This window comes from Camelus ferus, chromosome 16 (assembly GCF_009834535.1).
Source record: "Camelus ferus isolate YT-003-E chromosome 16, BCGSAC_Cfer_1.0, whole genome shotgun sequence".
Taxonomy (NCBI): domain Eukaryota; kingdom Metazoa; phylum Chordata; class Mammalia; order Artiodactyla; family Camelidae; genus Camelus; species Camelus ferus.
In genome coordinates this window covers 15,707,787-15,723,234 of record NC_045711.1, presented here as the reverse complement: position 1 = coordinate 15,723,234, position 15,448 = coordinate 15,707,787, and the positions used below count along the sequence as shown (strand labels likewise).

The following is a 15,448-nucleotide window of genomic DNA, read 5'->3' as shown; positions in this document are numbered from 1 at the left end:
CGGGCCATCGGGGTCCCCCCACAACCTCGGCAGCCGAGAAGTGACCACCGCGGAAGTTTGGGCGGCAGGAGGATCAGGGAGGGAGGGGGGGCACCCCAGAGCTGAGCCTGCCTGCCCTGCCACCCACCGGGCGAGCACCCAGCCCGCAGTTCTCACAGCAAAAGGGGCCGGAGAGAGACGCAGCGATAAAAGACTCGCAGTGGAGAACGCATTCAGAAAACCACCTGTTACAAAGCTAAAGGTCTGAACTGTTCTTACAAACGATGAACAGTACAGGTATGTCAATTAAAAAAATATGTGCAGTATACTGTGTATATGTATTTACATGCAATACATTGCATATGTGCAGTCAAACTGTAACAGTTCTACCTAACAAAACTGAAAAGTGAAGGAAAAAAAACCATTTGCCTATGAGATAGAGCTGATGCCATGAGCATCTGTATCTTGATTTCTGCAAGATGATCTCAAGATGTAACTGGTCGGAAAACATGTGACTTGACCCACAATCCTTTTCAAGGACCTTGGGAGGCAAAACTGCTTTGGCTGGAGTGATGCAGTCCCAAGAACAAACTCCTTCCAGATGTTCAGTTTTGACCACCCCACTACTAAAAACGGCTGCTGAAATGCTGGTAAGAGCAGAGGAGAACTAGTGAACGACAGTAACTTCATTTGTTTCCTGGATCTCTAACCCCTCCCATAACAAAACACACCAAACTGGGCACACGTGAGGGAAGAAGGAGGGGGTCACTCTGCTGAGACGTCTGGTGAGGTGAGCAGGTACGATGACCCCCGAGCAAAACTAAAAGGGAATTCTGAAACTCAGGGTGCTGAAACACATGGTACCCAAGCGGTGGCGAGGCAGCCTCGTACGGATGCCAATGACATCACCCGTTTCAGAAACTCTAAAAGTGAGTATTATCTTCACAAATAGAACCAGTGGAATATACCTGAAAAAAAATACTACTTTTTTAAAATAAACTTTCTAAGTTGGAAGGAACGCACATCAGCTCTCCCTCAGGGCGGAAGGAACCCTGGGCTTCTCGGCCTCTGGTGCACATGCAGGCAGAGTGCCGGCAGCCCCGGCTCTGCGCCCGCTTCTCCGAGCAGCCAAACTTCTCAGGGTTCCTCCTCCTCTTTCCTCCCTTCACCACCCTTCCTTATCATCCTGTCACTGCCTTGACCATCAAGAAGAGTTTTTAGATTTGAATTTAGCCCCAACTTTAAAAGCAGGTGAACCTAACTGGATTTTTAATTTGTATTTTTTCTCGCACGGGCTCCTCCCCCGCCCCCCCGCTTGGTATTTTCCCTGGTAAACAGCCCGGGTCCTAATTATTGGACCAGATCATTCCAGTATGGATGACTCAGGTCCTGTTTTTCTGCTCTCTAAATCTACTCTCTAAGCTGAGAGACAGGCAGACAGGCTACTTCAGTCCTCGTTCACCTACTTGTCATTGTCTTGGGCAAAAATCTAGATTTAAAGCAAATAACATGCTGGGCTAGGGTTATCTTCTTGGTCCCAAGCTCCTTACTGATCACAGGCTAAGGTTCCTCAGCCTTGGCCCTACTGACATTTTGGGCTGGATGACCCTCTGTTGTGGGAGGCGTCCTGTGCACTGTAGGATATTTAGCAGCAAACTTGACCGCCATCCCCCAGAGGCCTGAAGCATCTCCCCACAGTGATGACAGTCAAAAATGTCTCCAGACACAGCCAAACGTCTCCTGGAAGAGGAGACAGAATGCCCCCTGGTTGAGAACCACTGCCAGAGATCACTGAGTTGCAATCATCTTTGCACATGAGGCTGAATTTTATTCTGAGGGTTCTGGAGAAATCCTTACAAGGAGAAACAGAAGGCAGGAATTATTCACAGGTGGATATTCACAGGTGGAACAGCCAAAGCCCCGCCCACTTTGGGGATGTGCCCAACAGAGAGGTGCTCGGTTCCAGGCCCGTTCCTTCCTGTCCACACCCAGACAGCTGCAGACAGACTGCAAGCAGCCCCACCTCCCTGGACCCTTACCGTTTGAAAGTAGTTTGCATAGTCGATTTCTTTGGCCACAAAACTGTACATGTCAGCCGAGAGCTGGTCCTGCGGGGGTAAAACACAGCAAGGTAGAGAGCAGCTAACGCAGGAGTCTAGACATCACAGAATAAACAGCCTGTACCATGGTTTCATCTCATTTTCCAGAATGCTCGACAGATCACAAACGTTGCCCATGGACATGCCCACGCTTCCCAACCACGGCTCTAGAGGATGAATGAGCGTAAGGAGGATCTATGCCAGCATCGTCTCAGGGCTTTTAACACGTGGACCATGAGCAGAGCTGGGAAAGCAGGTGTGGGGGAGTCGTGTGCAAATTCCTTCCCTCCGTCTCTGCGGCGGGCGCGCTGTCTGCAGCAGCCCCGCCAGGTACAAGCTGCTTCTGCTCTCCTCATTCTGCTACCTCTTCCCTTTGATGATTCTAAGGCTTTGCTCTCCTTCACTCTCAGTACTGACTGGCTCATCACCAGCACATGGGAGAGACGGAAACACACCAAGCCGGGAGAAGCTGGGTAACACAGGTGGGCAGGGGAAGGATGGCTGATTTGAAGCTCTTTCAAACAACCTGGCCTCCCCCAGCATCACATATGAATCTCACAGTGTGAACAGCCCTTCACCACTCAGCTCTTCACGGGACTGGGGGCAACGGCTGAATGCTACATCTGAATCTGGAAAGCGTTTCCCCCCCTTGAGGACAGATTCCAGTTTCGCAGAAACACCCCAGCAAGGTACGAGAAAAGAGCACTTTGAGTGGCTGTAGACTGTGTCCCTAACCCCACCTTTGAGCAGTGTTGACTTTGCACAAATCACGTGATCTCTCACATTGCTCCCAGTTTGGTAGCTTTAAGGTAGATCTTCAGACGAGATGCTTAGTTGAGGAGAGAAGAGTCTATAATGTTTGGGGTTGAGGTAAATATAAAAACAGCCTCCCAGTGTTCTTTGCAGCACTATTTACAATAGCCAAGATGTGGAAGCAACCCAAGTGTCCAACGCTAGACGAATGCATAAAGAAGATGTGGTTTATATACGCAAAGGAATACTACTCAGCCATAAAAAGAATGAAATCTTGCCACTTGTAACAACATGGATGGACCCAGAGGGTATTATGCTAAGTGAAGTAGGTCAGAAAGAGGAAAACAAATACCACATGATCTCTTATGTGGAATTAAAACAAAAACAGAGTCATAGATACAGAGAACAAACCATGGTTGCCAGAAAGGAAGGGGATAGGTAGGTGGGCGAAATTGGTGGGGGGGATTAAGAGGTACAAACCTCCAGTCATATAATAAATAAGCCCTGGGGGTGTAACATACAGCATAAAGCAGACGGTCAGTAATACCGTAGTAACTTTGTGTGGGGAGGGATGGTCACTAAATTTGGGGTGATCATTTCATAACGTATGCAAATGTCAAATCATTACGTAGCATGCCTGAAACTAACATGATATTGTATGTCAACTACTTTTCAATAAAAAAGGGAAAAGAAGAAACCAAAACAGCACAAGAAAGCTGACCCAGACACTGAAGGAATTAAAGCAGGCAACGATATGATTCAGGAAGAGGCTGCTTCAGGGGCCCTCGAGCATCCTGCACCAACCCCAACACCCTCAGCAGCCCCACCGGCTGGTGATTAAGCTGCTCTCAGTGAGCAAGGGTAGGAGGGGTCATCTGTTTCCTTTTCCGGGATCCTTGACAGGCAAACATCCTTAAAGAGTTCTTGCACACGAGGCAACAGAACCAAGACACCGAGTCACAGGGGAAATCTGCTCTCTGGAGAGCGTCAAGCACAGATTAGTCAATGCTGCGGCGGGTTCTGCTTCCGAAAGTGAAGAAAAGGAAACATGAACGAACATTCGCTGAGCACGGGTTGGGTGCCATACACAACATCACACGGAATTGGCATCTAACTCTCTTAGGTAAGTGTTGAATTTCCAATCCTGGTCCAATCACTAATACAAATAGACAATTTGACAAACTGAGAATGCCTATAAATATATGAAGGATGTCCAACAAGTACACACGGATACACTTAGGACCACTGATATCCTGGGAAGTTAAAGTCACAACAGCACAAGAAGAAGGGCAGGGCAGACGTAGAGCTCAGTGGCAGAGTGTGTGCTAAGCATGCACGAGGTCCTGGGTTCAACCCCCCGCCCCTCCACCAAAAAAACAAACAAAAACCCATAAAAAACAACACACTCACGTAAGAATAGCTTTCTTCCCCTCGCCAGACTGGCAAAAGCTGAAAACAGGAGCAACATACACAACAGGGAAAGATGAGGTGAAGTGTACAGTTCTGTGTAGTACCGGCGAGAATGTGAACTGCGGCTTCCTTCTTAGAGAAGTAAACTGTCAGTACGTACTGAAAAGCACACGTAGCCTTCCACCTAAAACTATCACTTTTGGGAACCTACCCTACAGGGACAAAAATTACCTGCGTGTAAGAATATACATGTAACGATGCTGAGCGAATCATTTTTGTGATGGCAAAGAACAAGACAAAGAAACCGAACACGTGAGTTTGAAGATCACTAGGAAAACAGCTAAATAAGTCACGGTAGGTACACCCCTCCTATGAATACCATGCACATTATTAAGGAGACTAAGTTAGGTCTGTCGCTACTAACCTGGACAGGCGTCCAGGATGCGCCGTAACTGAATAGTGACAGATCAGTATAAGGAACGCGCCGGTCCTATCAGCACACGCACACGCGCACACACACAGAAGCAGTCACTAGGACAGTGCCATGTATGCGTGCGCGTCTGTGTGGTTACAAACAAGTGGGGGGAGGCTATGTAACAGCCCCAACACCGACGCCCTTCTTCGTATAACTTCCATAGACACACAGCCTGTCACCAAGTGACTGCTCACAGCACATCTTTATAAATATTGCTGAGAAAGGTCAACTGGTCACCTTCTTTGCAAACAGAGGCAGGAAAGAAAAAAAAATCATTGTTTTCTTAATACACTTTCACATTTTTTCACTGGATATGATGAACATGTAATACTTGTGAAACCTCTGAAGAGGAATTTAATATATATTTTTGATAAAAACAGCAAATGCAGGAAGCCACCGGAGGTTGAAGCTGTTAAGTTTTCACTCTGATGCACTTGGATACTCACTCAGCAGTGCTTCCTGACACCGCGCTCCTGGGTCTAGAGCGGAAGTAATTTTGTAAGAAACAAGATTCAACTGAAGGACACACCCCCACGGTAAGTGGGTAGAGCAGACACAGAGTAAAAGGGAAATCGGCACGAGAGAGGAGTGGTTCTTTACGAACAGAAAACAACTAGATGTTTGCCACCAACACGGGAGTCAAACGACCAGTCAGCCTTGCTCCTGAAGAGTCGTGGGTCTGAAGCAGGGGTCTTATTTTGCTTGGCTCCGTGGTACTGGAGGCTGAGAGATAATGAATCCCTTCAAGATTTTTCGATGTTTCTCATTCCAGAGAGAAAATCTGACTCTGGAATGCAAGGTCAGAGTCCCCTGCCCGGGGTGCTTGTAAAAGCAGAAGCCGAGGACAAGGTAAGACGCAACAGAGCCTCCAAGAACAGCAACGCCTGCGTGCAAAGAGGCTGCTCTCCGGTAAACCTGTACATTAGTAAGAACAGGTACCAGCAGAGTTCTAGAAACAGGCTACTTAGAGCCTTGGCTCCAAACCCAAACCGGCACATCTGCACGCATACAGACAGACGGATACACAGAGAACCACCGATGGCGTGTTTCTAACAAAGCCCCCGAAACCTCTGTGGGGAAAGCAGATGAGAGACGTTTGAACAAGGATGACGAAGGGCATCTGTCACTCCCGAAGGCAGAGGACGCGCCAGGGAACGATGCCCTCCTCTCTGAACAAGCGGGAGCTTTTCTTTCCTGTGACCCTCTCCTTGGCTAGCACTTCAGCGTCAGGGCTCTGCGTCTCACAGGAAGCAAAGGATCCATAAAGTGACTCAGGAAATGGTAAAAGGCAAATGAGAAAGTAATACCAACGGTGAGCCGAGGCTCAGCAACGGTCTAGACTCTCAGCCGTTCCGCGCGGCCGGCACCTACGACCCGGGGCGCAGACGACTCACAGAGCTTCACGCAGAAGCCGAGCTCACAGGTAACCCGCCGCTGTCCCCCGTCCAGGTCACTGGCAAGGCCCCAGCTCCCAGGGCTTTTTGGAGAGGCCAGCCAGCAAGCTCGGGGCACTGATTCAACCAGAGGCTCAGTATTCGGGTTTTAACAGACCCTCAGTGAACAAAAAGGGACCCCCATTCGGGCCTCCCTGTCTTTCCTGGTTGAGAGGAGTAAAGAGAGGGGTACCCTGCAAATCTCCACTCTGTTGGCAGCCTCCTCCATCTCTTCCCTGAGGGCATCAGCTTTGGCGCCTGCAGGCTGTGAGCTGCTGGACAAACCCAAAGACTTGGAAGTCTGCTGCCACCTGACAGGAAACAGGAGAAAAAGGGGAGAGGTGTGAGACAGGTAGAGAGCACCCCGGGGACCCTGCGGGAGGCAGAGAAACAGCTGGTTACGGGGATCACCCAGGAACCACACGCCCTCACTCCGAAGGAGAGGTGCCCGGTGCTAGGCCAGGGGAAAGGGGGCCCGAGTGTCCATGCGGCAGGACAGGTGGGGGCTGAGGACAGCGGCCCCACAGCACACAGCAAGTGGTCCTCAGTTTGCCAGCGTCTTCCCTGCTGTCTTCTGAATGCCAAATGACCTGATCTTCACTTTCTCTGAAGCATGGCTACTTCCATTCCTTTACTTCCCTGTCTATCCTGTGGGCATCTGAGGATGCCATTCACCTACTTGGCTAAAGCCAATCACAGATGCCTAGTGGGTGAGATTAAAACCAATCTGAAAGCAAAAGTCTCCACTGGTGAGCACACAGCAGCCTCAGATCAACATGTAGATACCTCGTTTATATTTTCTGAAACATTTATCTTTGTGCAGAGAATATTGGCCCCTGGGGAAAGGAAGCCCCTTGGGGAACATTTATGGGGAGGCACAAATATTTCTGGCTGCAAAGTCATTATCAGGGAATTACCAAACGCAGGCCCTGAAAGAAGGTTCTAATTCCACTGAGAGGCTAGTAGCTTTCATAGGAAACAGCAGTGGGATCCTCTCCCACTGAGTCTGTAAACTCAACAGCTTATGGGGCCCAGCAAGGAAGAAGAATAAGTCAAATGGGTCAGTATCTTAAAAACTAGTCTGCCCAATCCTTTATTTCATACCTGTAATAGGGACAGGAGATAGAAAATGATTTCCCACCTCTACGAAAAACAGCCGTGTCATCAGGACGACAAAGGCAGCTGATGCCTGGCTACGGTCTCAGGAAATCAGGGGGCGCAGAGAAGGGAGGGGGACCTGGTGGGGGTTCACTGGGGCGGTCGGAGCCGATAAGCTCCAGGCAGGAGTGAGGGCCATGCGTTGCCAGATGTTTCAGTGGACAAGCTGGAAACTGTCAAGTGAACTCATCAAATGAAATGTGGCAACAGATTGAATAGTGTCCTCTAAACACTACGCAGGCCAGCAGCGTTCTGACCAAACCAGACAGCTCTGCGGGCTCCAGCTGGTTCTTGGACCAGCCAACTTGTAAAGGCATAAAGGGTGATGTTATCCTCATTTTGAGAAACAAGAATCAAATGACTGTTTTCTCTGAATAATTTTTCCGTTCTCTTTTGTTATGTGCAGGAGAAACATAAGAGGATGGGGCATTGTAATACCAAAAATGGAGAAATTAAAGTTCTCTTTGCTATTAGCAAAAAGCAGTAGCATAATGAAGGTTTAGCTGTCACTTAAAAAGTGCACCCATGGGAAAACTAATTAAAAAGACTTCAGAACCTCAAGGTGGCTTAAAGCTCTAGAGACGGACACATGTCTGACTGAGGCTCCTCATCCAAGGTGAGAATTCAGCGCAAACTAGAAAGGAAATATTCTGTCCCAAGATGTAAAAAGTCTAAGCTAACAGGTAAGGATTAGTTAAAAAAAAAAAAAAAAATCCCTGGGCAATTCTTTTTTATAATGGTTTGCCCTACACAAATGATACATTTAATTAATACCTCCCAGGCTTAGTCAAATAAGATACGAAATGCCACAGCTGTAATTTAGATCTCAGATAATGAACACACTCCCATGGTAGATTATGGAATGGAGTTGTCACCACCATCTGACTCAGGCTATCTGAAGAAAAAAAAAAAAAACTAACCAATATATAAGTGTAAAAAATAAAGGTGACTTTTAGGGTTTTACAGATCTGGATTAGACTTAAAAAAACCCCACAAAAACCCAAATTACCCTTAATATGTATATTAAAACGAAGACATCTTCCAAAGTTTTCTCTTTCTTTTCTCCCTATCCCCCTTAATTTTTTCCCCTAAATTCTGTCCTTTAATCAATACCCTGGTAGTCTAAAACATACACCTTTCATCTCTCTTTATAAGGAATTTTACTTGTAATGGATAAGGGATCTAGTTTTATATTGTAAAATGGTGATAAAATGACCCCAAATTGCCCCTTTGTGGAAACTGAACAGCAAAATATCAAGAGAAACCTGGAAACATTTGTGTAGGTGGGAATCTGTTGGGAAAAGTGACATTAATCATGAATTTTGAGGTTTGAGGGTCTTCTCAGCCAGATGTACCACATGTAAACTCAACAACTGTCCTGCTCTGTTAAGAGAAGAAATAAGGCTTCTTGTCTAAGAGCCTGACCTTTGACGTCTAAAGAGGAGAAAGTTCATTTTTTCCCACTAAGATACCTGATAATGACCCCATCATTCTCTGGGAAAAATGCTATCACTCTAGGATTTGGGGGAGATGAAGGCAGAATACGAGCTTTAAGGAAGGCTGGTGGAAAGAAAAAGACTGGAAATAAGGGTAAGACATTTCAGAGAAGACGCACACACCATCCAACCTGCCTCTCTGCTCCTCCTCTCTCTCCTTTGCTCCTTCCACCCCCGCCACACTGGCCTTCATTCTGTATCCTGAATACGTCAACCTTATTCGCGCCACAGGGCCTTTGCACCTGCTGTTCCCACCTTTGTGGACAGTTTTGCACCAGATATTTGCATGGCTGCCTCCTTCTCACCACTTATGTCTCAGATCAAGTGTCACCTCATCAAAAAAAGCCTTCTCTTTCGCTCTGTCTAATCCTGCTGCCCCCTTCTCCACATCCCCTCTCCAAAATCCATACGACTTATAGCTGCTGAAGTGGCCTCATGCGTTTGTTCTCTTGCCTAGCATCTCACCCCCAAAACAGCCTCCCTGAGAGCGGGGCCCTGTACCCCCAGCCACTCTCCTGACCTTCAGCACTTGGAACAAATGGGCGTAAGAAACCCTGATGAATGAAAACGTTCACACACAAACCTCTACCCACCCAATACGATCACCACCCCCTCAAAGCAGCAGAAATGCAAACAGCCGCCCGCCCGCACCTTGTCCGTGAAGCGTCCATGTCCAGCACCAGCTTTGCGAGGTGCTTCCTCTGCTTCTGGATGTTGGGGATTTCCACCTGCAGGCACAGGGGAAAAGACGCAGCTGAATTGAAGCCCAAGACAGATTCCTAAAGAACTGCTGATGGCGCCCCAGTGAGTCTGCTGGAGTTCCCCCAAGCCTCATTTTCAGAGGAAATTCTTGGTTCCTTTGCCTGAGCTGCACCCTGGTCCTTCCTCGCTGGACATCCGCCAGGCCCTGCCTGCCTTATCCTCACTCTCACCCGGCCGGCAAAAGCAGGGACTCGGTCACCTGGCTCAGCTGCGTGAGGGCCCAAGGTGGGGAGAAGGCAGGCAGAGCGAACATGCAGACCTAGTTCAACACGGACAGCAGGATGGGGAACTGGCCTCAGGAGACCTGAGGTGCTGAGGGGAATGCAATTAGGGCATATTCTTACAGAAAGAGGTTTTTTCTTTTCCCCCTAAAGAATGAATACACATCGTCATGGCATCTCTCAGCAATAGGAAGTTCTTCCACAGTGGTTGTACGTGGATGCTCTGAGTCCTAAAAATGGCTTTAGTGAACATTCCAGTGTAGGATTTTGGTTCCAGATTCCAGCAAAAGTGGGGCAGGACGTGAGAACTTAAAAGGAGAAAATGTGAGGGAGTTGCCCTGCTGTAGGAAGCGCTCTGTGGACACTCTCCCAGGTGGGGATGCTTTGGGCACTGAGCGCACTGACTTCCGACAGAAGACGGATGTGTCACAGAGCCCAGGGGCAGGGCCTGGGGTGCGCGCACGTCTCAGCCCTGGGCCGGACCTGCCCGAGGGCTTGGGCTGAGACCCCAGAGCTCGTCTCTAAGGAGCAAGGGTCTCTAGGGGACGTTCCAGGCTGGGGGAAGACCTGTGCCAGGCTGGCATCCGAGAGCTGGTCCGTATCAAAGCAGCATACCTAGAATGTTCTCCCTGAATCCTTCTAAACCCTTCAGTAACTAATCACCCACTCGTCTATCCCAGAAATTGCCTCAGGGCACACAGAGGGGCTGGGGGCAGTCCAGAAAGGCAGCCAGACAGGGTCTAGGGCAGGGCTGTCCCCTACCGCCACCTTCGGCCACCTGCGACAATGCCGCTGTGAATTCAAATGAACCAAAACTCAACAGAATTTAGAAGTTTAGTTCCTCAGCTGCACTGGGCACATTTCAAGAGCTCAAGAGTCCCAGGTGGGCGGAGCACCTCTGTCAGCGCAGGCGGCCCTGGGGGCCACGCCCCATGGGTCTGCCCAAGTTACAGGGGACTGACTGGGAGGTGGCCCGGGTTCAGGGCAGATAGAGACCCCCAAGGATTTTCCTTCTTACTTGAAAAAATTTCACTGGTTGAAGCTACCAGAGCTGTCACATTAAGGCTTCTTTTTAAGAAAACAGTTTTCTTTGGAGTCCTTTAAAGTACCAAGAGAAGGGCCCTATATAAACAGAAGCTGGGAGAGGGCCTCCCAGAGTCTCCTGGACACGGGTCCCCAGCACGAGCTGGTTTCACGAAGATCTGAGACGCGTGGAGGGCAGGGGTGGTGATGGTGGCAGAGACCCCGGGGGGAAGCGGTGACACTGACAGTTTTGCACCTTCACCCACAGAAAGGCCAGCAGAGGAGAGCGTGGGTGGGCAAAGGAGGGGTGCACACAGCTCCAAGGGCTCCCACGCTGGGGAGTCCTGTCCATGCGGTCAGCGGTAACAATCCCCGGTGAAAAATGGCGCCACAGGGTAGGGTGAGGGGTAGAAACTACAATTCGGCCAGAGGAGGAGGGCCCAAGGGCCCAGGCTCGCTCCCGCTCCTGACCTCGGCCAGCAGAAACAGGGGCTCGATCACATCTCTCTCGACTTGCAATTCAAAATGGATCAGCTCCTGAGCCAGCTTGTCCTCCGTCTCGCCACAGAGCTTCAGCATCTTCCTGCAACAGAAGGGAGAAAAAAACCGTCCTGAGCACCTACAGGGTGAGAGGGGACCTGTGTCATTACGCCATCACCTCCCGGCCAGGCAAACGTCCACGAGACAGGGCGAAGGAAGTAGCTGATGTCCACGCCATCCACTCACGGACTTGCTGCATTCGTGTTCTCTTCTCAAGTGAGCTGTTTCCACACGAGGCTGAGAGCCGACTCCACTCAGCCTCCCCCCGACCCGTGTCCCTCTGGACTGACGCTGCCTTCTCCCCCGGGGCACGGCTGCCTCCCCGCAACCTCCCGTCTCCGCTTCCTGATTCTCTCTCTCCGTCCTGGGTTGGACACCCTGTTTGTTTCCTAAACCCCTATTCCCACCTGTCTTGGTCACTGCCTCATTATGTGGCCCATCACACTGAGCTTTCTAAGAAACAGGGTGTGGGGGAGGCGATTTTTTGACCCCCTGGGTGCCCCAGTGTTCCCCTGCACCCTTGTGTTGACGGGAGGCTGGACGGGAAGTTATTTCCTACTGTTCACCTTCCTCCAGGGCTTTGGAGGCACTGTTCCATCACCTTTCAGCTTCCTTTATCGCTCTTGGTAAGGCTGCGAGAACTCAGACTTCTGATCCCTCAGATGTGACCATTTCTTCTCTAGAAGGTGTAGAAGCTTTTATCCGTCACATCACTCACGAGTGCGGAGCCTGGCACAGGTTTAATTTCTCCTGCTGCTTTAGGAGCTCAAGGGGCCCTTTCCACATAGAAACTCACAGCCTTCAGCCTGGGGAGCACTTCTGGATCATCATTTCAACTGTGACCATGATTTCTTCCTCTCTCGTTTTCTCAGAACCCCTGTTATTCAGCCCTAACACTCCCTGGAGTGGTCCTCTAATTTTCCAACTTTCCTATTTCCTGTGTCCGTGTCTTTCACTCTCTTTTTGGGATGACTTCTTCCCCTTCTGCTACTGAGAATGCTGTGTTTTTCATTTCTGTGAGTTCGCTTTTGATCTCTGAATATTTCTTCCCTGTATTTAATTAACATCCTTTTTTTTTTATTATTATGAATGCATGATTTTCTCTTATCTTCTGAAGATGCAATACCTTAATGACTGGTACCCCTACACCCCACTGTGGCCAGTGCTCCAGTCGAGAAACGCTGTTTCACCCTCTCCTGAGGATACAGCTCCAGGCTTCTGCTGGGGATTGGGGCACAGGGATGACCGTGTCTCCGGGGCGCAGATAAGGGCTGGGTCTGAGTTTTCCAAATGGCACCTGAGTAGCTTCCCACCCATGTTCATGATTTTAATCGCCACCCCATCCCCGAACACCCCCCAATCCTGAGATCCCTGGTGCAGCCAGTTCCCCAGCCTGGTCAGCATTTCACGGTCGAAGCGTCTCAGCTCTCTGCAAATCCTGCTTCTGGCCTGGGAGTCAGCCTTCCGGGACTCGCTAAGTCAGTTCCCAGTCATGCACTTTACAGCGCACGTAAGGTTCCTGCTCTCGTCTTTTCCCGTTTTTCCTGCCTTGTGGGTTTCTGTCTTTTAAGAGAAAAAAAAAAATCCCTTGACTGTAGTGGGTTTGGGAGGTAACAAAATTAGATGTGCGTTCAGTCTGTGTCCTCCATCCTTCACTCTCCACCTCACTCCATCACTACGTTTCAAGCACATCTCTTACAAAGAACATACAGCGGGATTCCACGTTTCTCCACCCGAGAGTCTCTGTACTACAGACACCGGAATGTATTCCATTTACTCGTGCACGGCTACAGACACACATGCGGCAATTACGGTCACCTTCACTTCCTGTTTTCTATTTATTACACTTTTCTTTGCTTACTTTATTCTCTTTTAGTCCCTTCTCTGGGTTTTTTTCCTTTCCATTTCCCCTTCCATCCCTTCACTAACTTTGAAGTTACATATTCTATTTCTATTCTCTTCTTGGTTACTCTTACTGTTCTAACACGCACACTTCACTTTAACTTTAAATGTGATTTCTTTTTCCTCCTTTCATACAAGAGCTTGAAACACTCATGCCCTTTCCAAAGCTTTGTATTATTATTTTCTAGTATTTTAGTTTCACGATACTTTAACCTCCCCCCCAAATTAATGATTATCATATTGCTATTTCTTAATTCAATGTTTAATTATATTTCTTTACACTGAAGGGTAGCAGAACACACCTCTTGGCATAAGATTATTTTGAGTTGAAGGCAACTGAGAAGAAGCAGATACCAACAAAGCTCTCTGCCTTCCCACTATTTGCCTAAAAGCAAGACATCAGTTTGTGAAGGTGTCCCCTCCCTCTCCACCAGGGAAGATGGACAGTAATCACTAGGAACAGCTCGAGACCCTGATCAGCCTGGAGACAGCACCAGAGGGCTCTGCAGACCTTACCAACTCACCCTTATCTTCCATTAGTTCCTCTGTGTATTTGCCTCCCCACACTGTGTTGCCTTGGAAACACACATCTTTTGCTCTGTTGTGTCACTTCTCTAAAAATTATTGTTCTTCAGCCCAAGTTCCAGCCACCCCTTCAAGTTACTCATCACTGAGCACTCCCATGGGTTTGCGCTGCACGTGAATTAAATGTGTATGCTTGTTAATCTGTCTATGGTCAATTTAATTTGCAGGGCCCTGGCACAGAACCTAAGATGGGAAGAGGGGGAAAAAGAATATTTTCACCCCCTACACCACCTTCATTATTATTATTTTTTTTAATGCTATCTTGCTACTGCATTTCATTCTTTTCTTCTGGACATAACCTATTTCATGTAACCTTACCGAGTTTTTCAGTGTGAACATGCAAGTAGCAATTTCTCTAAATCTTTGCCTGAAAATATTTTTATATTCCTTTTTTTGTTCTTTTTAGGGTGGAGAGGTATTTGGTTTATTTTTAGTGGAGGTACTGGGGATTGAACCCAGGACCCTGTGCATGCTAAGCACGTGCTCTACCATTGAGCTATGTACCCTCCCTACTTCTTTTTTTAATTGAAGTATAGTTTCTATTTCCTTTTATGCTATCCTATTAGCTTAGGTTTACAATGTTGTGTTAGTTTCTGGTGTACAGCAGAGTGATTCAGTTATACACATACATGTTCATTTTCACATTCTTTTCCATCATAGGCTATTAAAAGGTACTCCCCCCACTTCAGCTTATCACTGAAACCAGATATCTGATATTTTCCCTCACCACTTGAAGATATTCCTCCAGTATTATCTCCTGGCATTCATTTTGGCTCACAAATCGTCTGTTTTCAGTCTAACCGCTCTTTTATAAGTAATTATCATTTTCTCTGGTCGACTTTAAATTTTCTCCTTCTTGTTAATAATGTGTAATTTTATGGCAATGTGTCCAGGTTTCTTTTTGCTGGTCTCAATCAGGACTTAAATCTTAAGACTCACACTTTTCCTCAAATCTAGAAAAGGCAAATTCACCCACAACCCTCCCCTACATCCTTCTTCAGGAGCGGCTACCGCGCGCAACACCGCATCCCCGCGTCCCGCCGTCCGGATCTCCACCTCATGCTGCCGACACCCGCACCTCTTCTACTGTGTTCTGTTCTCTCCAGTGGCGACTCCAGGTCTGTTTTCACGTTCACCAATTTCCACATTTGTGTACCACTTCCAGTGTCTCTCAATTAACTTTTTAAATGATAATAAATACAATCTGAATTTTCAAAAGCTCTATTTGGTTTCTCTTCAACTGTGCCTCTTCTTTATTCCCCCTAATATTGTTTGATTCTTTTATGAAGAACTTTTTGTCTTTATTAAATCTTTAAATTTCATTTTCTTTATAGTTATTCTCTGTTTCCTTTCATGTTGTCCTATTATTTTTCGTTCTCAGGGTCTGATTCTCCCACTGACTCTGCCTGCTGGTTCCCTCTCAGGATGGTTCTATTTTTAATTTGTTTTTATTGGGAGCTCAAAAATCAGCAAGGGTTGTTCCTCTGGGAACCCCGTAAGTTCTGACATGTGACACTGAGAGACTTCTTAGCCGCTTCTGCTGGAGCCCGAGGGATTTCAACTGTCCCTCAGCAGGTCCATGTACATTTCTCCCTCTGGGAGCCGCCTCCTC

The 15,448-nt window shown here is 48.0% G+C and overlaps 1 protein-coding gene across 4 annotated transcripts in view; it reads right to left on the bottom strand.

Moving 5' to 3' along the window:
* The window catches only part of ARHGAP44 (Rho GTPase activating protein 44), a 102,488-nt gene that overhangs the window by 26,313 nt on the left and 60,727 nt on the right, over positions 1-15,448 (bottom strand). For all 4 annotated transcript variants that reach the window (XM_032498834.1, XM_032498831.1, XM_032498832.1 and 1 more), the window contains 4 exons: positions 11,281-11,392; positions 9,455-9,531; positions 6,343-6,460; positions 2,019-2,087 (listed from right to left, as the gene is read on the bottom strand). In XM_032498834.1, the coding sequence (XP_032354725.1) occupies positions 2,019-2,087; positions 6,343-6,460; positions 9,455-9,531; positions 11,281-11,392 (376 nt within the window). The remainder of the gene's footprint in view (positions 1-2,018; positions 2,088-6,342; positions 6,461-9,454; positions 9,532-11,280; positions 11,393-15,448) is intronic.